Source organism: Clupea harengus, chromosome 10 (genome assembly GCF_900700415.2).
Source record: "Clupea harengus chromosome 10, Ch_v2.0.2, whole genome shotgun sequence".
Taxonomy (NCBI): domain Eukaryota; kingdom Metazoa; phylum Chordata; class Actinopteri; order Clupeiformes; family Clupeidae; genus Clupea; species Clupea harengus.
This window is the reverse complement of record NC_045161.1, coordinates 26,707,214-26,730,174: the sequence shown is the minus strand read 5'-3', so window position 1 is coordinate 26,730,174 and position 22,961 is coordinate 26,707,214. Positions and strand designations below refer to the sequence as shown.

General features: G+C 48.6%; 1 protein-coding gene across 4 annotated transcripts in view; it reads right to left on the bottom strand.

The window, feature by feature from the left end:
- Window positions 1–243: 243 nt before the first annotated feature.
- The window catches only part of eps15 (epidermal growth factor receptor pathway substrate 15), a 32,400-nt gene continuing 9,682 nt past the window's right edge, over window positions 244–22,961 (bottom strand). For 2 of the 4 annotated variants that reach the window (XM_031574616.2, XM_031574619.2), the window contains exons 12-25: window positions 22,339–22,424; window positions 17,853–17,925; window positions 12,701–12,862; window positions 11,577–11,774; window positions 10,592–11,035; window positions 8,936–9,019; window positions 6,451–6,607; window positions 5,962–6,006; window positions 5,442–5,836; window positions 5,018–5,090; window positions 4,836–4,906; window positions 4,286–4,433; window positions 3,879–4,054; window positions 244–978 (exon numbers count right to left, since the gene is read on the bottom strand). In XM_031574616.2, the coding sequence (XP_031430476.1) occupies window positions 838–978; window positions 3,879–4,054; window positions 4,286–4,433; window positions 4,836–4,906; window positions 5,018–5,090; window positions 5,442–5,836; window positions 5,962–6,006; window positions 6,451–6,607; window positions 8,936–9,019; window positions 10,592–11,035; window positions 11,577–11,774; window positions 12,701–12,862; window positions 17,853–17,925; window positions 22,339–22,424 (2,253 nt within the window). In that variant the 3' untranslated portion in view covers window positions 244–837. The remainder of the gene's footprint in view (window positions 979–3,878; window positions 4,055–4,285; window positions 4,434–4,835; window positions 4,907–5,017; window positions 5,091–5,441; window positions 5,837–5,961; window positions 6,007–6,450; window positions 6,608–8,935; window positions 9,020–10,591; window positions 11,036–11,576; window positions 11,775–12,700; window positions 12,863–17,852; window positions 17,926–22,338; window positions 22,425–22,961) is intronic. The other 2 variants (XM_031574617.2, XM_031574618.2) reach the window with 2 other exon arrangements.

Here is a 22,961-nt window from a genome sequence, read left to right as displayed (position 1 = left end):
TTGGAAACTGCCTCCATGCCTCAGTAGGGCGAGGGAGGGGTGGGAGAGTGGGCCATGTGTACCTCCATGTCTCCATGTGTACCTCTCCTCCTCCTCCTCCTCTTCCTCTTCCTCTTCCTCTTCCATTGGGCAGTGCCAAGCCTGTGGGTGATGGATAAGGGGGGAAGGAGGGGAGAGGGTTGGGTGATAGTAGTAGTTGGGCAGCATCTCAGGAGAGCTCAGGCTAACTTCGGGGGAGGGGGGGGGGGTTGGGGGGGTAGGTGAGGAGAGTAGAGGGGTATAGAGATTGACAGGAGGGCAGCATCCCAGGATGTCTCTCCCACTCCTGGCTTGGGGTGCTGCACCTGTGGGTACCTCAAGTAAAGGGGGCGGGGGCAGGGGCAGGGGCAGAGAGAGGTGTAAGGGGTCGTGATCATAGACAGAATTTTTTTTTTGACTGTGGTTAGGTATAGGATGGGGGCAGGGGGGGGGCACCATATCTGGAGCGCGCAGACTTGAAGAGGGCAATTACACCTTCCTGCCCCTGCAGGTGGGCCTGGTTCTGCCCCGGAAAGCACTGAGCCTGTGGGCTCCACAGTGGCGGAGGGAGGCAGGGGGAGAGAGGGGGGAGCAGGGGTGTGTGATGTATTAGAGTAAGGCAGTGTCTCGTATCAGGAGAAGAGCTCAGCCTTGATGAAGGCAACGGCTCTCCTACTCCTGCAGAATCCTGCACGTCTTCCTGCTCCTCTTTCCGGGAGCGCTGCGCCTCCTGCTGCCGCAGTGGGGGTGGGGGGGAGGAGGGGTGGCGAGTCAGGGGAGGGGGAGGAGGGTTGTGATGTAGTGGGGCACAGTCTCGTCTCAGGAGAGCTCCGACTTGCTGAGGGCGATGGCCAGCTCCAGGTCCTCCTGCTCCTGCTGTGTGAGTCGAGCCAAGCGCTCCTTCTCCTCGCGCTCGCTCTCACGCTTCGCCCACTCGATCATGTCCTCTTCCGTGGGGTACTGCTCCACGCACACACACACACACACACACACACCACACACACACACAAACACAAGACAACAGTCCCATCATTGGGATTGATGTGGTTACTGCCAAAAGACAGACCTTTAGTTATGGCGTTGGGAGTGATTTGACTTTAATCTCTGAATGTGACTCTGACTATGACATGTCGCTACATGCTTGAGACAGTAGTGATGGAACAACACAACAGGTCAAAAACCTTCCCTGTCAGGTCATGAATGAGGTTTTATTTGTAAGAGATCTAGAAGAGATACTTGTGGGATAAGACGGAATTTAGTGTTCTGGACTCGTAACGTATTACCCACACTTTGTTCATAGGTTAATCATCCTGTTACGGTTAGATGATAACCCTACTACACCTTGGACTAAGGGGCAGTCTAACGGGGCGACACTTTGAAGCACTAACTACGTACAACCCCATTAAGATGCATAGTTGTAGGCTGGGGAGAAAAAACAAAACTAAACAAAAACATGGACTGCATTAAGCCGGTAATAAAATACAATAAAACCAGTCATTTGATCATACTGAAGAAAATATTGTTTGTGTCAGGTTTTTTTTTGGAGGGGGGGGGATTAATAATTTAACGGGCTATGACATAATTTATGGGGCATTGACATGGAAAACCAAACTGACACAAATGATCATCTGACAATCACCACAAGTGAAAAGCGATCATGACGATCAAGTGAATCATTTGGGACAATGACTTGGGAAAACCTGTTAAAAGTGTCACACATTAGGACATTCTGCATCTATCAATGTCAGGATTTTCCGCACTTGTGGCATATGATCAAGGCAGCGATCACAACAGAGGTCAGGCTTGACATGAGGTTAGAAATAGTAGAGGACAAAGCAGCGGTTGCAAAGGCCTTACTGCAGAGGACTGCGCTTCTGGTCAAGTGATGGACGATCCATCATTGAACAGCTCATGAAGGCGTGCACAACTGGCATACACTTTTATGTAATGCAAACAACATTTATTGACCTTAAAGAAAACATGTTTCTAAGATGGTGGATATGAATAATTATGATTACGAAGTTGTTAAATATAAAGAGCCATCATTGAAAATCATATCAAGGATTGAAATATGGTCTTTAAATCTCGGTTTTCCGTTACCAATAAATGTGAAATTACAAAAAGTGGACATGCCAGTTTCATTTTTTTCCACGTGCAGTTAATCACACAATAGGGTGAATGATGGATCTGCGCAATGAAAATGTGAAGCATATGAGATATACACCTCTTCCCATTTCAGTGACATTGTGGTGCTGGGATCATGTGAGACTGAGATTTAAATCTTTACAAAGAGACAGTCTGTGCTATGACAGCGGGCCTCAATGTTCATATTACTCTAACAGACCTGTATGATGCTTTATTTAAAGGAGGATTCTATAAAAGATTACATGTGAGGCCTCTGATTCCATATGAGAATCTATGAGACTTCTGCTTCCTGTGAATTCACACAATGTAATCTATAAGCGGTTTCTGGTGACAAAAGGCGCATGCTATTGGCTTCTGTTTCCATACGAGAGGAAATAATCTATGAGACATCAAGCTCTGCATAGAATTCATCTGCATAGAAACATCTACTTCCATATCGGATAATGTACGAGGCTTTCCTATGAGAGAATGTATAATGCCTCTGGTTGTACAGGAGACAATATGGCCACTACTTGCATACGAGGCGATGTATTTGGCCATCAGTTCCATATGCAATGTAAGAGGGCCTAATATGAGAACATAAAAATGTTATAACAGAATGTAAAACTGTAAAAGGCAATGGATACACAAAGAGCCCAGGCAGGGATTTGGCACCTTTATGTGACATTTTTATTGAGTAAACTTTGGTGCAGATAAAGAGCCTCCTGGGTGAAGTGAGTGAGAGAGAGACCGTTCCTCCTTCATCCCGAGGTTGATGGAGAGAGAGAGAGAGGGAGGGAGGGAGGGAGGGAGGGAGGGTGTGCCAGAGAGGAAGAGTGGATTTATGGGATGCAAAGGACTGGATGGAGGGATGGAGGGATGGAGGGATGGATGGCTATGATTCCACAGTGAGAGAGCGAATGAGAAAGCTGTTTGAGATGACTGTTGTGGGCAGAGAGGAGTGAACCAATCACAACAGAAGAACACAGTTAGTTCGTGCAGCACGGCATCACAGGACCGGGAGATTGGTGGAAAGGGGGGGGTGGGGGAGGGGCTAGGGGAGTGCGTGTGGGAGAAGCTTCAGTCAAGCCGGTTTCCTGGTGCCCTGCACCTTGGAAGTGCCGTTTGGGTCACAAAGTGCCAAAGCAAGCAGTCTAGCCTCACCATCCACAGCCAATGGGGAGACAATAGGGGCTGATGACAACTCTGTAAGGCTTAGGGTAAAAGCATGAGGGAGAGCTTTCAGTGCAGTGAGACAACTAGCATTTAAAAGGTGCTTAGTTCAAACTGAAATATCATTACAATCATATTCAGTTACAGCTCTCCTCTTTCAATTCAATTGCACAAATTATCATACAAATTATTACTGATAGATCAATAGTTTTTAATATATCTGTTTATGTACAAAAGTAGAACAAAACAATTATGAAAGACCTACACTTGACATACAAAACATGGACAACAACAGAAACAAAGAAAAAAAAAGGTCCTTCAGTATTGCTTGTAGTCATAATGTCTCTCTGGCATCTTGAAAACATTAAAAACAACCTCAAAGTAAAGCCCCGCTACTCGTCAAGGGTTACTTGGTGAGCGAGTTGTCCTATCGAGGGATTGGCTGTGGATTAGGGGGGGCAGACACTGCTGTTTGGTTGGGGGGGGGGAGAAGGTGGGGGGGGTCACTACTGAGATTCGGGGGGAGGCGGCGAGGGGGTTGGGGTTGCAGAGGAGGTGCTCACTTTGTCGAAGCTGGCAAATCCCTCGGGCTGGCGTGGAGGCTGGCGGGGGGAGGAGGGGGCGAAGGGGTCCGGGGCCGAGTCTTTGGCAGGAAGGGAGGCGAAGTCCCCCTGCGTCATGAAGCCCCGGCGACTGAAGGAGTCAGACGAATCGGACCGAGCGATGTTGGACCGCTTGCCTGAAACAAACACACACACACACACGAGCAAACAAACACACGCATACACACCCACTTAGGCCAAGTACAAAAAAAATAAAAATTCAATAATATCTTACTTTTAAGTGGTAAGATTGCCATTTTAATGTCTGTATGGCCCAAAATTCAGATTACTGCTACCGCCTTCTCAAACCAAGCTAGAATCGTAGAGCGAAGTACTCCGAAGCGCTCCCAGAATGCACTGGGTCTCACCTGGAGGTGGAGGGGGAGGTCTGGTGGGCGTGCCTGTCTTGGGGGGCAGGGCTGGGGGGGTGTCTGAGCTGCTGGACTGGCTGTCCTCCTTGAACAGGTTCTTGTTGGTTGAGGTATTGGCTGCAGCAAATGGGTCAGCACCATTCGACTGGGGCACGAGTGAATGAGCCCACGCCCACACACACACACACACACACACACACACACACACACACACACACACACACACACACACACACACACACACACACACACACACACACCTCATTAGGTCAGCCAGTTACACCCACAGGATGCTTCCCCAATAGATTATTCAATAAGCACTCCTTCCTGGTTTGAGTTACATGTCACGCCGTGAGGGCCCATCTCCGGCTATTTAGGTTGACAAAATGCATCTCTGATGGCACTGATGGCAGCCTACCAGTGGCGAGAGCCTCTACTACGGCCACCAAGCCAACAGTCTCTCCACCAAACAGGTCCAGAGCAGCCACAGCCACTTTCTACTGACGCAACCTAGCAGTAGTGAAAGTCACACTAAATTATGCGTTACCTTTGCTAATGCGCTGAAATCAGCAAACCCTCCGCCGAACGACTCATTTCCAAACACTGCAGCGAAGGGGTCTACAGTAGAAAAAGAAGAGGGAGAAAAATAACGCAATCAGACAGTAGTGTCAGGAGGAAGACATGTAATACAACTCCGCTCCAGCAGAGGGCTCCTCAGCTCAAGCTCACCTGGATCAGAATCTGTGTTCACTACTGTGCCTCCTGGAGCAAAGGGATCGTTGGTTGCCGATGACGGATCCTTCTATGAAGACCCACACAGAAGGTAATGTTCAGTCACAATCTGCTCTAAATGGTGCTTAAATGCTTAGGTGCTATGCGACAAAGACAGTGTTACATACTGAAAAATCATCCAGTTAATTTGATACAATAACATGGGTTAAGATGCAAATAAGTGCAGACCACCTATGTGCTGTTATATATTTATATTAGTGGATGGATGAAGATGTATTGTTGATAAGTGAAAAAACCTAAATGACAGTTTTGTGTCTTAGACCACCAGATTGCAATCAGATCACTTGGTGGTCACTTTAGTGTGGATATAAAGCCTGTGTGTGTGTGTGTGTGTGTGTGTGTGTGTGTGTGTGTCACGCACCATGGCTCCATCAGTACCGGGCAGCGCACTGGTGAAAGGATCTGGCCCGCCCTGCGAGCTGAAAGGGTCTGCGTCTCCATGGGCAGCCATCTTGGATGCAAAGGGGTCTGCGTCGGATATGTTGTTTGCCTTGGAGCTGAAGGGATCCTTGGCAGTGGTGGCGGTTGCCGTGGCGCCGCTGGATTGGGAGCCGAAAGGATCTGGGGCCGCTGCGGTGTTGTTGAGCTGGGTGGCAAACGGGTCGGGTTCGGGGGCCCCACCGGCTCCCCCGAAGGGGTCGACCGAGCCGAACGGGTCCGCAGAGGGGAAGGGAGCGGCGGTGGCTGGGGCCTGCTTAAAGAAGGAGTCCGCAGCAAACGGGTCGCTGCCCTTGAAGGGGTCACCCCCAAAGGGATCTGAGATGGTACACAAGACAGAGACTTAATCTAGGGTAAACCAACTACTAAAGGGAAACAGCACTTGGCAGCTATGAATGCGCCATTTTCTGATGCTATCAGAAGTAAGAAGCTTAAGAACATACCAGAGACATCCACTTTACTGAACGGGTCATCTTTAAACGGATCATCTGCAAAAAGAAGAGGGGAAAGATCCAATCAGGTATCATCCTGGTATCAGCCTATCAATCTGGTATCTCAGTGACTCTCTGTGGGGGCAGCCTGGAAGTTAGAGAAGTGGGCTTGGGACAGAAAAGTCGCCGGTTCGATTCCCTGGACCAGCAGGGTGGGGGAGTGAATGAACAGTGTCTTCCACTGTCCCTCAACATCCATAGCAGAAGTGCTGTTGAGCAAGGCACCTAACCCAAAACTGCTCCTAGTGTGTGTGTGTGTGTGTGTGTGTGTGTGTTCACTGCTCACAGATGTGTTCAATGCAGAGGTCAAATCCCTGTGTGTGTAAGCATACTGGCCAATAAAGTGATTCCAAATTCAAATTCATGGGGAAAACTATGTAAACCTGAACCCACTAAGGACAATGTTAATTGTGTGTCTGTATGAGCACGTCTCTCTCTTACGGTCGGTGAAGGGGTCGGACTGGAAGAAGTCCAAGCTGGAGACCGTGTCCTGGGTGGGACCAGCAGGTGGCGCTGCTGCTGGAGCTGCTGGTCCTTGTCCTGGTGCCTGTGGCTGAGAGGACCCTTCTGCCTGCTCTGGGACAGGAGACTCTCCCTGCTGGGCGACACCAGCCACAACCCAGTCACAAAACAAAACACAACCAATTTACAATACAGTCCCAAAAACAAACGCAGCACGTCCACAATCAACTTACAACCTGATCCCATCATCAAACTCAAACACAAACACAAACACAACCCTGACCCTTCATGACCCTTTAACAATCCCCTCATAACCCTGTGCATCCACAGCACACCATCATCACTTGTAGGGGAGGTGTAGAGTTTCCTTAAGGGTCCATTGGCACAATGCTCATGAAGTAGAGCTACTGTAGACATAATACATACAACACAATAGTGAATTCAGACCAATATGCATTAAGAGCTCTGTCTGTGTTTGGGGGCGTGTGTGTGTGTGTGTGTGCGAGAGATGCCACCTTAACTGCTATTCTGTTCTTGGAGTGCTTAAATGACCATTAGTTATGAACATTTAAATGTCATTTGAGTGAGTGGAGACAAAATTGAGCACATAAATCCCCTGTGTACAAGAGAAGTGTTGTCTTTCACTAGGCTGGGGAAGAACAGTCGTAACTCATTCCCAATGTATTTACTAGCGGCAGGGTGGGGGCTTTCTGTACGGCGCCTTAGACAATGTGCATTGTCACTGGTAGTCTGCACAGAAATAAGACAGTATGGTGAATTAAGCCCATGATGGACAAAGGGGGCTCTTTGTGTTACAAGATGCAGCCACAAATAGTTTTCAGCTATTGGGCTGCTTTACAATATATATTTAGCATTCCTGTGTCTACGTGAGTTAGTACAATGTAGTTTATGTGAACTAACACAAAAGAGCTAACTTCTCTGACAAACCATTCTAATGGATTCCATTCCAAAGTTCTGCAGTGGTATCACTAAAATGTAAAGCGTAGACATGAATTAAGAACTGATAACTAACCAATTGATATGCATTGAATTGAATTCAACCTACGATCACGGGTACACGGATTTGTACTGGTCCAAACTCTGAACTCTGAACTCTTTCCTTTAAAACGTACGACTGTGAGCATGAGTGTTCTGTCTGCAGGCTGTTTTGCTAACCCCCATAGATCTGCCCCGTTCCAGTAACCCACACCAAATAGGATTTGCTTCTACCACAACCAGAGAGGCATTCAGCAGTGTTTGGCCGTCATCTCCAAACCTCACCAAACGTTCAACAACTCCACTAATAAGAGCTGTCTTTTTATAAAACCTCAGGCTTCCCCATTCTGAGGTTTGAAAGAAAAAAAAAAAAAAAAAAAAAAACATTTTAAACCCAAATCTCCACAGCTATGTTCCATGCCTGCTGTTGCACTGAAGTGCCATTTCTCCTCAAAGTCCACGAGCGAGAAATGAACTGAAAAGCCAAAGTGCATTATGCCATGGGCCTGTGTATATTCTACCATCTTCCACATCTACTAAATCTGTCCTGTCTAAGGTCTGGACTCCTACATTAGGGTGTGTGTGTGTGTGTGTGTGTGTGTGTGAGTGTGTCTCAGGTCTGGACTCCTACCTTAGTGTGTGTGTGTGTGTGTGTGTGTGTGTGGGTGTGTGTGTGTGTGTGTCTCAGGTCTGGACTCCTACCTTAGTGTGTGTGTGTGTGTGTGTGTGTGTGGGTGTGTGGGTGTGTGTGTCTCAGGTCTGGACTCCTACCTTAGGGTGTGTGTGTGTGTGTGTGTGTGTGTGTGTGTCTCAGGTCTGGACTTCTACCTTGGTGTGTGTGTGTGTGTGTGTGTGTGTGTCTCAGGTCTGGACTTCTACCTTGGTGTGTGTGTGTGTGTGTGTGTGTGTGTCTCCGGTCTGGACTTCTACCTTGGTGTGTGTGTGTGTGTGTGTGTGTGTGTGTGTGTGTGTGTGTGTGTGTGTGTGTCTCAGGTCTGGACTTCTACCTTGGTGTGTGTGTGTGTGTGTGTGTGTGTGTGTGTGTGTGTGTCTCAGGTCTGGACTTCTACCTTGGTGTGTGTGTGTGTGTGTGTGTGTGTGTGTGTGTGTGTGTGTCTCAGGTCTGGACTTCTACCTAGGTGTGTGTGTGTGTGTGTCTCAGGTCTGGACTTCTACCTTGGTGTGTGTGTGTGTGTGTGTGTGTGTGTGTGTGTGTGTGTGTGTGTGTGTGTCTCAGGTCTGGACTTCTACCTTGGTGTGTGTGTGTGTGTGTGTGTGTGTGTGTGTGTGTGTGTGTGTGTGTGTGTGTGTGTGTGTCTCAGGTCTGGACTCCTACCTTGGTGTGTGTGTGTGTGTGTGTGTGTGTGTGTGTGTGTGTGTGTGTGTGTCTCAGGTCTGGACTTCTACCTTGGTGTGTGTGTGTGTGTGTGTGTGTGTGTGTGTGTGTGTCTCAGGTCTGGACTCCTACCTTAGGGGTGCTGGCTCTTTGCAACTCTGCAGTCTCCTCCTCCTTCACCTCCGTCTCAGCCTCAGGAAGGGGACTACTCATCTCCTGCGCACGACACACAGGACACAAAACACACACATCAGGGGCTTTTCTTTATTATTCACTTCTACCAATTCTAGCGCTTCCTGATGTCACCAAAGGTGCTCCAATTGTAGCCAGTTTCAAATCTAGACTTAAAACCCAACTGTTCTCAGATGCTTTTTGTTAAGTGATCAAATGCACTCTACTTGTTAATATTTACTTTATTTATTCAGTTTTTCTAGGTTCTTTAGAACTGTTATGATGCACTAGATTAGAAGTACACCTCTAGTCATTCCTGACTGCTCTATTCCAGATTCTATTCTATTGCTCTATGGTTCTCTGGTCGGTGTTCTATTCTATTGCTCTATGGTTCTCTGGTCGTGTTCTATTCTATTGCTCTATGGTTCTCTGGTCGGTGTTCTATTCTATTGCTCTATGGTTCTCTGGTCGTGTTCTATTCTATTGCTCTATGGTTCTCTGGTCGGTGTTCTATTCTATTGCTCTATGGTTCTCTGGTCGGTGTTCTGTTCTATTCTATTGCTCTATGGTTCTCTGGTCGGTGTTCTATTCTATTGCTCTATGGTTCTCTGGTCGGTGTTCTATTCTATTGCTCTATGGTTCTCTGGTCGGGGTTCTATTCTATTGCTCTATGGTTCTCTGGTCGGGGTTCTATTCTATTGCTCTATGGTTCTCTGGTCGGGGTTCTATTCTATTGCTCTATGGTTCTCTGGTCGTGTTCTATTCTATTGCTCTATGGTTCTCTGGTCGTGTTCTATTCTATTGCTCTATGGTTCTCTGGTCGGTGTTCTATTCTATTCTATTGCTCTATGGTTCTCTGGTCGGTGTTCCGAAAGAGATACAGCTTTGGATTAGAGTGTCTGCTAAAGAGAATAAAGTATTAAATGCAACTGAGCCCACAGAGATCATGCATAAACAGCATCAGCAATAAATATACATACATAAAATGTAACTAAAGAGCATGGATACACTGGCTACTAAATGGTTATTAAGCTACAAAATAACAGTTGATGAATGAGTGCGAGTTTGCCAGTGGGTGACAGAGGCCCACTGCTGCCAATGGAACGGCCTTGGGGAGTCAGACCTTGGGGTCTGGACAGAGCCTTGGGGCAGAACTCATTTAACGGTCCTGTATATAAACACTGGACTGAACTGCACTATACTGGAACCTCACAGATGAACTGGACTAAACTGGAACCTCAGAGATGAACTGGACTAAACTGAACTGAACTGGAACCTCAGAGATGAACTGGACTAAACTGAACTGAAATGGAACCTCACACATGAACTGAGCTGAGCTGGTGCCGGGAGGAGTGTGTGGTTTGGTGTACTCACAGCGTTGTCCTGCGGTACTGGGAGGAGTGTGTGGTGTGGTGTACTCACAGCGTTGTCCTGCGGTACTGAGGAGTGTGTGGTGTGGTGTACTCACAGCAATGTCCTGCGGTAATGGGAGGAGTGTGTGGTGCGGTGTGGTGTACTCACAGCGTTGTCCTGTGGTACTGGGAAGAGTGTGTGGTGTGGTGTACTCACAGCGTTGTCCTGTGGTACTGGGAAGAGTGTGTGGTGTGGTGTACTCACAGCATTGTCCTGTGGCCAGGCGGTGGAGCGGCCGCTGGTGTAGAGGTCCTCCATCGCGTCTGGCCTGGGCTTTTCTGGACTCTTGGTTCTGTTCTGCTCCCTCGGCCGCTCTACTTCCTCCTGCTTCACCTCCTCTTCTTGCTCCTTCTCTTTTTCCTTTTCCTCCTCTTCCTCCTCCTCCTCCTCATCCTCGTCCTCCTCCACACGTAGCTCATGCGGCTCGTCTGCCCCTCCGTTCTCACGGCCCTCCTGCTCATCCTGATCCAGATGCCCATCCCGGCCCCCCAATGCACCGTTCACCAGCGGGGTGGGGGTGGGGGTGTGGGTGAGGCGGGGGGCCAGGAGCGGGACAGGGACGGGGTCGTCCTGCGTGAGGGACAGCCAGCTGAGCTGAGCGGTCACGTCCCGCTCCTGCATACGCAGCTCAGTGAGCTTCTCCTTGGCCTGAGGAGCAGAGAGGGGGGAGGAAAGACAAGAGAGGGAGGTGAAACCTCTGAAAGGTCTCTGCTACTGGACCATGAATGACAGACGATGAGGAGGGCATGCAAGCAGGTGAGCGCACCAGAACAAAAAGTTGAATGGGGAGAGAGAGAGAGAGAGAGAGAGAGAGAGCAGGTGTGCTAGAATGAGCAGTAGAGAGAAACTGCATAACCCCTGATACTTTACGGTAACCTTGCTGCATTAGTGTAAATTGAATTTACTTCACAAAACGTAATCCCAAAAGCATTTGTCTGCATCAGTACAGCTGGTCCAGACATCAGGGTTGTGTGCGACAAAGTGAGATGGAGTGTGCGTGCGTGTGTGTGTGTGTGTGCGTGCGCGAGTGTGTGCGTCTGTGCGTGTGAAAGAGACAAAGAGAGAGATGTGTATGTGTGTGTGAGTAAGAAAAAGAGGACAGACCGACAAAGAAAGAGAGAAATAGTGTGTGTGTGTGTGTTATGGAGAGTGAAGAGAGTGACAGAAAAGCCAGCACCCAGCAGCAGACCTGCGAGACCTGTGTGTGGGATTCCTGGACGCTGTCCTGCAGGGGGTTGAGTTGGGCTCGCGCCGCCTCCACCTTCTGCTCCACCTCCTGGGTCTCCTCCTGCAGCCGCTGCAGCTCCGTGTGCGCCTGGCCCAGCTCCTCTTGGTACTCCCCTATCTGCTGCTCCTGCTCCTCCAGCTGCGCCTGCAATGACAGTATCTACACACACACACACACACACACACACACACACACACACACACACACAAAGTACATTAACATACACGGCTTGTCAGCGTGCTCACACACACACACACACACACACACACACACACACACACACAGTCACAACAGTGTGTTCAAACACATACACAAACACACACAAAGTACATTGACATACACAGGTAGGTCAGCGTGCTCACACACACGTACATCAGCATACACGGCCACAACAGTGTGTGCAAACACACACACACACACACACACACACACACACATCAACATACACAGCCACATCAGTGTGCACAAACACACATACATGTACATCAGCATACACAGTCACAACAGTGTGTGCAAACACAACCACACACACACACACACGAACATACACAGTCACATCAGCATGTGCCCATGCGCATACACACACACACACACACACACACACCAGATGGCCAGAATAACAAAGGGGACATCTCAAGGACTGAGTGGGCCTGAGTAAACTAAAGTTTGGTATAAGAGGAAACTGGACTGGGCTGTCCTCCAAATCACTGTGCATTACAATTAGACTGAAAAATGTCCCACAGATCCCATTCTGGGCTACATGGAGCATTGCTGCAGTGGTTTTATACAGTGTGGGTTCATGGGAATGGGAGTGAGGGTCGTGGGGTGTCTGTGTGTTTTTGCTAAGTGTGTGGGTGCTGTCTGTAAAGTGTCTACACTGATCGTGTGCATCAGCAGGAGGCTCCAACATGGTGTCCCCCAAATGTGTTTGGATACAAAGTATGTGCGTGTGTTTGTGTGTGTGTGTACCAATGGGTGTGTCTATACAGACTGCATGATCACTGTATGGTGTTTGTGTGTGTGTGTGCACGTGTGTGTATATGAATGATCGTGTGTCTAGACGGTGTGTGTGTGTGTGTTCTGACCATCTGGTTCTCCTGGCTGCACTGCTGTCGTATGAGGCCCAGCTGCTCCTCCAGCGAGCTCTTCTGCACGTCCAGCTTGTCCAGGGCCTCCTGCACCTCCTGCCTCTGAGACTGCAGGGTCTGCAGCTCCGCAGTCTCCTTCTGCACCTCATCCTGCAGGTCCTACAACACACACACACACACACACACACACACACACACACACACTTTAGTCATGACGTACAGCAACATACTCTTTCAACACAATAACTCACACACAGACTATCGCACAACATACTCAACTCAACTCTGGGGAAGCTGCCATGGCATTTCACAAACTCACTCGCAACATCGCGCATCACGCCTCCTCTCTCAACACACAAACTCACCTCGGAGGAAGCCCACAGGGCACCCTTGACGGGATGTATTTAACAATTGAACACCATTTAAAATGACATGAATGTAGCAAAGGGGAGACCATCACATATCCAATTTGCAGGGCAGTTTGAGCACTTTGTTCAATTGAAAAAAATATCTAACAAAAGATACACAATTCAGAACCGAAGCCAAAGGTTTTGTAGTCAAGCCATCTAACACTATAGTGAAGGACACACACAATGGTTTTGTAATTAGTCAATTCATTTCCTTTCTTCCACTCTAAAAGCACTTCCAGTATGCTAGTATAAAGCTCACTATTTGGCATCCCTGCCTGCCACCATATGGTGCTGTGTGTTCAGCCAATTACTGAGCACAGGCGGTGTGGGGGCGAGCCAGAGCTGGAGCTGCCAGGGGAAACACATACACACACACACACACACACATTAACACACACTCTGAACAGACATACCATTACACACACACACACACACACACACACACACACACCGCTGCCAGGGCTGAACTGTCAGGACAGCGAGGACACCACATGGCCCTGATGCCGTTGCTGCTCTTGTGGCAAGCCTGAGGTGCTGGGCGCAGTCATTAGCATGTCTGCCGTCATCTCCACGAGGATGAGGATGCCCTTCAACGAGAGCAAGAGCTTCACTGGAAAAAGGCATTTCATCTGCCCATATCAGCTGTTCCTAGGACCTCTCCACAGTCTTCTCGTCATGCTTTTCATGGGGGTGTGTTTATACGTATGGTGTTCTCGTCATGATTATCATGGGGGTGTGTTTATGCGCATGGTGGTCGGGCGGCTAGGGATGAGAAGCACAGAGAGCCGTCAGGGGAAGACTGTACGGACGCCCTCAACACTTACATAATCCCACTCAAATGCCTTGCCTGAGAGCTGAAGATCCGAAAGAAAGTGAAGACATCAGTCTCCTGTGATCCCATATTTTCGAAACAGCGAATTGCCACTCTGGTGCCTCCCTGAGGTGCTTTGGTAGGTCGGCGGGTCGCAACACCTGAGGTGTGGTGTGATTATGTCCTTCAGTGGTTATGCTCCATCAGCTGTTAGCACCATCTTGAATTAGCACACAGCCATCTTGCACATTTTTTGGTGTGTGTGACTTTGCTCTGTGTTGGGTCGGCTAAGGTTAAAGTTGATGATTCGTCCAGGAAATATTTTCCAACCTGGCAAAGCTAGACTAGAGTTTTGTTTGAGGTTGAGGGGGGGCAGTGGGTTGATTGAGAGCTGATTGAGAGATGAGACCCTTGAGGATGACTCCATCTCCATCACGCCATGTGGTATGACAGTTCTTCAGGCAGGATAGAGGGGAGATGAGCCCTCTCTCTCTCCCCCCCGCGCCCTCTCTCCATCGTTCTCTCTTGCCCTTTCTCTCTCTGCTGGGCTGGCTCTTTAAATAGCACACATTTAAAAATCAGCCCCCTGCTTGGGTAGAGACGAGACTACACTCAGACGAGGAGGAGGAAGCGGCAGCGGCAAGGCAAGGCCAGTCGAGTTTATTTATATAGCACAATTCAAACACATTGGTAATTCAAAGTGCTTTATAAATGAACAGATGACGGAACATCGAAAAAAAGAGGAAGAGGATGAAGAAGAAGCAAGCGGAATAAAGAGAGCTCCCCCTCCCCTCCTCCTTTCTGAGAAAGCATTTCATTATTCATTAGTGGAGAGACTGAAGCCAAATCCAGCCCAGGTCTCAGGACTGAAGGCTGTTTTACTTATTGCCTTACAGCTCATTGATCTGTGGCTCATTGATCTGTGGCTTATTACCGAGCGACTGTTCTGGAACGTCCTACCGTTTCCCCCCTCTCTCTTTAGGCTTCACGCTAATGTTCTAAGACATGCAAGGTTTATCCATGGTTGTTAACCTTCATTTGGTTTGCGCAAATAACCCACCATCATATACATAAGCACAGGCACGCATCTACCCAAACACACACACACACACACACACACACACACACACACACACACACACACACTCACCTACCACGGTCTCTTGTATTCCTAAAATAGCAGCACCTGCATGACTCATACAAGCCAATATTTCCCATGACACTGACTGACACTTGATTTAAGACCATGATGCATCACACTATCCAGGTCAGTCTCAGCAGGCAGCTGGGCCTCTACCAACATAATGAAAAGATGAAAAGATTGATGGCTGCAGACAGAGCTGCACTCTATATTAAAATCCACAGTAATATGAGGGTGTGGAAGAGCGCTCTATCTGTGTAAGTCCAGAGGAGGAACTGAAGGGCATATTACAGTGGGAGAGTAACAGAACCAGAATCAGGAATTCTCCTGACACGGTAGTGGCAGTCATGAATGATCAAACTACAAGAGGAGGAAATATGCTTCATGTAGTCAGAGGAAGTGAATTCAAGCCAACAATTCAAGCCATCAAACTGCTCTGCATTTGTCCTCAATGACTCCTACATATGCACAACCCTACTGGTGGGCTCCTCAAACAAACTCACAGAAACCAGTGACTGGGAAATAAAAATAAATAAAAACAAAAAAAACACATATTAACCTGCATCTAGGGGTTTAAATATGGTCTGATTACAGGATTACTGATTGATCCTGTAAATGCCTGGGGTGTCGGCAGTATTGTTGACAGGAAATAACAAACAACAGGAAATAAATAACAAGCTTGACTGTTCTCTCCCTTGTACGCCGCTTTGGACAAAAGCGTCTGCTAAATGACTAAATGTAAATGTAAACAGCTGCTAGCCAATGGCAGAGAGGAGTCTGATCGTTTGGTGATGCCTGGGAGCAGACCTGACACATATAAACAAACAAGCTGCTGGGATTCGGCTCTGCTCAGGCATGAGCAGCGGAGTGTGAGGAGTGTTAAACTGCCAAAGGTGTCAACCTGAAACAGCAGCTCCACATGAACAAAAACACACCTGCCCTGCCCTGCCCTGCCACACCCCTCATTTAGTTGGCTGGCTGAGTGGCAGCTGAGCTGATTAAAGGGAACTCTGAGCTCTTACGCAACACATGAGCAGGTACAAAAGCACTCAAGTTCACTCAAGCTACTACAACATAACAAAACTACAGACAGGTAGAGGCTAAGTCTGTCTCACACACCACACACACACTAAAGTTTAATACAACTGAAAAATCGACATTGAAACGGAAGTTGTCAGACGTGACTGCACTGTGCCACCATGAGCAGGTGGCTGAGCCGAGCCCACAGCCCCTGGTCGTCATCTGGCAGTAAATCCCGTCTCCTCTCTCGAGTGCACTACACGCCTGTCAATTAGTGCTCTCCACAGCCGCTGATAAGCGCATGGCACTGGAAAATCGTTAGGGGACACAGCATGAGCAGCCCAGCTTACAAGAGGGCAGGAGACGACCAGAGAGCGGAGACAACGGACAACACATTAAAACCCACACCACGCAGTGCCGTGTCACAGCCTCGACCTCTGTCCTGACATGCCCCCCGTCTGCTAATGGCCAGTGTAAACAGCCACTCCATCACATACACTGTCACTCACATACACACAAAGCGCCATGCACTCTAAGATCGGGTCACTCTGAGATCTGGCCGAGCGTGGTGGGATGGTGTTGGCACTGAGTAAGGGTGGGGGTAAGCGAGTCAGTCACTCAGCCTCACTGATGGGGTGTGTGTGTGTGTGTGTGTGTGTGTGTGAGAGAGAGAGAAAGCCAACAGAGTTTCTCCCTCACATCCTCCGCCTACCAATCCAGTAGAGAACACTGGCACACATGTGGCCCAGTCTTAGCCCGGATCGAGTTTAGCCAGATCCTGTGTGTGTGTGTGTGTGTGTGTTTGTACACACTGAGGGAAATAGAACAAACATAGGAATCTAGGCCAGGCCAATCGCAGCCAATCTCCAGACTGCAGTCGTGACTAGCAACTACGATCACTGGAGAACTGGAGGAGACAGGAAGATCCATCTCACGACCCAACACACAATAACACACACACACAATAACACAGAGTTGCACAATCAGCAGCAGCTTTTTGTCCTGTGAGCCACACTGAGGGGGAGGGTTATATTAGCTTCCCAGAGAGCCTGCAGGCAGACTGCTGACAGAGAGCATACCCCTGAGAGGGCAGACGCCTGGACTTTGAGTGAGCTGCCTTTGAGGAACCCTTGACATTTCAAAGGAAATCCACATAACGTCTGAATCATCCACTGATCCTCTCTCTGGAGAGACACACAGACACACACACAGACAAACGAACACACACAGACACACACACACAGTATGTGGGCGGGAGCATAGGCACGGTCTCATTTCCTCTTTAGGGCCATATTGAGGCCAGACAGCTGATGAGCTGAACCAATCAGAGAGGAGAAGCAGAGCAGCAGCCCCACCTCCACAGTCACATCAACAGCCAGTGTACACATCACACATCACACATCCTCCTACAGCAACACCAACACAGAATAACACCACAGGACTGGCTTAGGTTTGAAAGTCAACACAGGAGGAAAAAGAGGGAGCAGCCAGCAAGTGGCTATTATTTTCCTAATCCTGTCGTCATCATCATTCAGTAACTGGTTCACTGGTTCTGATGTGCCATGGACCTTCCCCGGGTCAGAGCCCGACCCGCTCCGGTCTCAGCTGCTGCCTAAGCTCTGGGTCTCCCTCAGTCCCTGGGTCAGACACAGCTCGCATAGGGAGAGCCAAACACATGCATCTAAGCCACTGAGACACACAGAATGCAGCCTTTAAACAAGTGAGTGGTTGAGAGGGCTGTGTGTGTGTGTGTGTGTGTGGTCTTACCTGCACCTCGCTGGTCCTCTGGCGGATGCTCTCCTCTTTCTCGTGGATCTCCTGCTCCACGGAGCTCTTCTCCCTGGGGGACCAGCACAGCACGCATGAGTACTTAATCACCGAGGAGACCGGCAGGAGGCCAAACCATCCCCCAACATCCCCCCCACCACCACCGCCGCCGCCGCCGCTGGTCACCGGTCCGCTCTCTCCCTCCACAACCATCGCGGATAGACAAGAATACTGTACTACAGGCGCACTCAAACACAAACACACACACAAGCACGCACGCTCTGGGCTGTGAGTTCACGGAGGATTCTGATTGGGCAACGAGAGGGAGGCAGAGAGGAAGACAGTGAGAGGGAGGGGGGAGAGAGAGGGAGAGAAAGACAGTGAGAGGAAGAGAGAGAGAGAGAGACAGAGAGAGATGAAGAGATGGAGAGAGGGCGAGAGAACACAGAGACAGAGAGGTACAGAGGAAGACCGAAAGAAGTGAGGGAGGGAGGGAGGGAGAGAGAGGACAACAGTGAGGTAGAGTGATGGAGGCAGGCAGATAGAGAAAGAGAGAGGGGGGGGGGGTGAGCAAGGGAGGCAGGCAGAGAGTGTGAATAGGAGAAGGCTAGAGGGAGAAGGAGAGAGAGAGATGCGCAGACGGCTGTCAGGAGGGACTCATCACAAACAGAAGGAAGAGAGAAAGAAGGGAAAGGGAGGGGGTTGGAGTGACAGCGCTAAGCTCCATCGTCACATCTCCATCTGGTTCTACCTCACCCAGCCCTCTCCTCTATTTAGAGAGAGAGAGAGAGAGAGAGAGAGAGAGAGAGGGAGAGGGAGAGGGAGAGAGAGAACAGAGAAGGAGGGTGAGAAAGAGGGGGAAGGGAGGGGTTTGGGATGACAGCGTCACATCTCCATCTGGTTCTACCTCACCCAGCCCTCTCCTCTATTTAGAGAGAGAGAGAGAGAGAGAGAAGGAGGGAGAGAGAAAGACAGAGGCCGACAGAGAGGGGAGAGACAGCAGTTCAGCACCCTTGCTCTCTGACCCCATGTCAGGCACATAAACTGTCCTTCAACATCCTTCACCATCACATCTCCAGATTAAACCTGCGTAGCCGTATATTACCACACAGGCACTTGGGATTTACATCCAGACGTTTTGATAGCACCTAAGCAATCCAGTTAAAAGAGAAGAGAGTGCCGCCTGATGATATGCAGGGATATTTTTGGAGGTACACAAGGACTGCGCCATGTTTAGTCTGGTTTAAAGACACACCCATGCAGGTTTCATCTTGAACCACAGAGAGGGAGTTCTGAAGCCTAACCGAAACTAAAACCATCATCACTAAGAATCGAGAGGTTTCTGAGATTGGTGACTAAACCTAGTACCAGACGCAGTTTCAGGCGAAAGCAGTGCACCACAAGGGTCTCATATATCCCATAAGAATGACTAGACAGCAGACCTTAACAGCGAGCACAGTGTGACTTACTTCTAAGAACTGCCTGGTAAACCTTTAAAATCACTCCAGAATAATGCAACATCAACAAAAAAAAAAAGAGAGAGAGATCGGATTCAAACGGATCCAATGCACTGCAGTTAGGAAGCCATAGCTCCAGCAGAAACACAGCCTGTTTTCCTGTTTATGGTTTATGTCCTCACAAAAACATGAATCTGAAATTAAAAAGAGCACGAGGCTCACTGTTCAGATTCTCGCTGACTGCATTAAGCTCTCTTGGACTGGGTTAAGATGCTCTCTGTGTTTAACAATCAAGTGTTCAAATGCAATCTTTACTCGTCGTGGGTGCTCACACCTCTCTAAAAATAATAAACTCTCTCGTGTCTTACTAAGAAAAATGTACAGTTCCGTTTCCAATTTCTGCTGTGAACCATGAGTATTTTTAGTGAAACATTTCCTTTACATGATTCATCTTGCAAAAGCACATCACAACAATAGCTGGTTATAAAGATTTCATCAGAATAATGCTGGTGCACTAGGTAACATCAACATGCATTAAGTAAACACAGCATGCAGAATTCCTGAAAACAAGAGAGCTGCACAGCAAGATATAGCAGAGTCACTACAATAAGCAGCAGTTCTGCAGCGCAAACATAGATCCTGTGGTCTTATTATTGACAACATATTGACCACCTCAAGCATCGCCACTGAGAGAGACAGAGAGAGAGAGATAGAGAGAGAGAGAGACAGACAGAGACAGAGAGACAGAGACAGAGAGAGAGAGAGAGAGAGAGAGACAGAGACAGAGAGAGAGAGAGACGGAGAGAGAGAGAGAGAGAGAGAGAGGACATCTGACGGAGTCAGAAGTGCTCTGCAGGGATTTGGAGGCAGTGGAAAGCACAGCCGGAGTGGGTTGGATAAACAAGAATAGAAGAGGAATGGACAAGGATGGAAGGATGGCTTTTTCTTTCTGCGAGGCAACGCAGCCATGGCAACGATCCCAGAGAAGGATCAATTCAACATGACCCTGACAGCCAATCAGAGTGGAGCGCTGTGGCCTTGTCTCTCTGGCTGTGTGGAAGAGAGGGGTTGTCTGCTTACCTTTCACTAGAGGGGGCTCGTCGCCGTGGTGACCTCAGGCAATCCCACACAACATGCATCATCTTGGCCGCTAGCCTTGCTCCACGTTAAGGATGAACCTACCAGCCGAGCTGCCACACTCGCTCCATCTCTTTCTACCTCTTCCTCACATGTTCCTTTTATCTGTGTCTGTCAGTTTCTAAACGCTCACCGTCCTCGCTCACCCTACTGTGCGTCTTTCTGTTTCTCCAGAAAAGGGAAGTGAAGACAGAAGCTATCTCACCTGCTCAGCAGGACAAGCTATGCCAAACAGAGCGAAGCTGAGCTGAGCGTTGATAAAAGGCCGTCTGCTCTTTCTCAGGAAGACGAGAGACAGGAAAAAAAAAAAACCTTTGTGTACATCAGCTCTGATTATCTCGCTCAGTCTCTTGCTTTCCTTCTTTCCTTCCGACAGCCTTGAGGTTGTGATCACCCCTGGAGACCATACTGCATGCATGTTAACGCACGCACGCGCACACAAACACACACATGCACACACAGGTATACACACACACACACACACAGACACACTCATACACACAGACAAACACGACTCACACACACACACACAGTCATAAACACACTAATAAACACATACACACACACACACACGCAGACAGACATAAACACAGACGTATAAACACACACAGGTATAAACCCACACACACACACACAGAGACAACCACACACTCATAAACAGGCACACACACAGGCACACACACCTCCAGCTCAGCATCCTGCAGTCAAGTAGCCACTCGGCTCTCTTTCCGCCTGTTTCTCATATTTGTGTGACACCACTTTCTCGTCTCCGTGACAGAAATCAACCGTCCTCCTCGAGTGCGCTGTATGCTTGCATGTGTCTAACTTTCCGACACACTACACTCTGAATACACAGACTCTGTCTGCTGTGTCTGACACCAGAGGCCATCACTGGTGCTGGGGCTCTGGTTTACAGGGAAACAGTGTTCCAGTAAGTAGCAGTTAGCAGCAGCCCCCTCTTGCACACAACCACCACCACCACATAGGAAAGGGTCTGAGTGCCAGGGATGCCCTCCTGTGGCGGACAGACACAGACTCTAATCTGCCCCAGAAGGCACAGCAAGGTATGAGGGAGTGTGACTGGACCACTGGACCAGATCAGGGTCAAAGATCAGGGTTCAGATCAGGGTCAAAAGACGTTGTATACCAGTCTGTTAGCCCTGATTTAGCTGTGACATAGTAGCTGCAATGAGCAAGTAGAAGACCGCAAGGAAAACAATGAAAGAGAGAAGACTCTAGAAAAGGCATGCTGTATAATCTTTTCAAGCAGCCAATTAAATCATCATGCAAGCCTGGAGTATGATGCAATTCAAGAAATATGAGCAATGGTGAAAGAATGAAGAGGAATGAAGAGGAAACCCCCTTCAGAACAAGGACGATAAAAACACCTTGTTCAAGCAGGCCAAATATTTCATTCAGAGAGCTTAAAAATATAAATGGCGTAATAAAGCTAAAAATGAATGAAATTTTCCTTTATTTAGCCTTGATAATAATGTAAAGGGAGTAGGGTTCTTTAGAAGAAAAGGTATTTCTCATGTAACTACATTATGCTTTGAAATACATGCTCTTTCCAAACCCAAAATCTAAGCATATCAATATACATATCAACAATACAGACAGAAAAAGTACAATCTATCAAGAAATTTATTATGCACATGGGAACTGAAGTTAAAACTAAGCTATTTTAAATTGTCAACGTTCACATTTTGCCCGCAACATCCTGGTTTCTATTGCACAAACCAGTCGCAAACATAGTTGTCCTTGTTTTTTGGGGAGCCTGTAGCCCTTACGGCTGTTAAGACCCGAGGCCAAATACCTCAGAGCCGTTGGTCAGCATGATCTGACCAAACAGGTGTGTAAACATGGGCAGAGAGGGCGTGCAGGTATCTCACCTCTGGAGGTCGACTATCTCGTTGCTGAGGGAGTCCAGCTCCTTGATGGCAGAGAAGTCAGCAGCCTGGCATGCCGCTGCGAGGCTCTAGACGAGACGGGTGTGGCCGGGGCATGGCAGGGGAGCGCGGCAGGGGCAGGAGGAGCAAGGGGGGTAGGGGGGGTAGAGAGCAGATGAATGCAGGGTTTAACATTCATCCAATGCACCCTTCTAACAATACACAACAGCCGACCACTTACATGTCACACTCACAGGACACACATGGAACTCTTGTGGACACACACAATCATACTATAATGGACAAAACACTGCATTTATGGACTGAGAGAAAATAATCCACACCACTGGCACGGGTGACACATGAACACATGAGATTTTGATCGATCACACTTAAGGACGTAGAGGGACTGATGTCAACGCACCAACATACAGGCTTGCATGGGCCATACAGTACACACACAGATGCACAGGAGAGAGGAAACAGAGGAGAGACAAGTGGAAGGGGACAAGGAAGTGTTATGCGGAAAGACAGGGAGAGAGAAAATGGATGCAAACTGGTTTGAACAGATGAAATGAGAACTGACGTGCAGGTGGGTGGTTTCAGGGATGGGTGGGGGGGGGGGG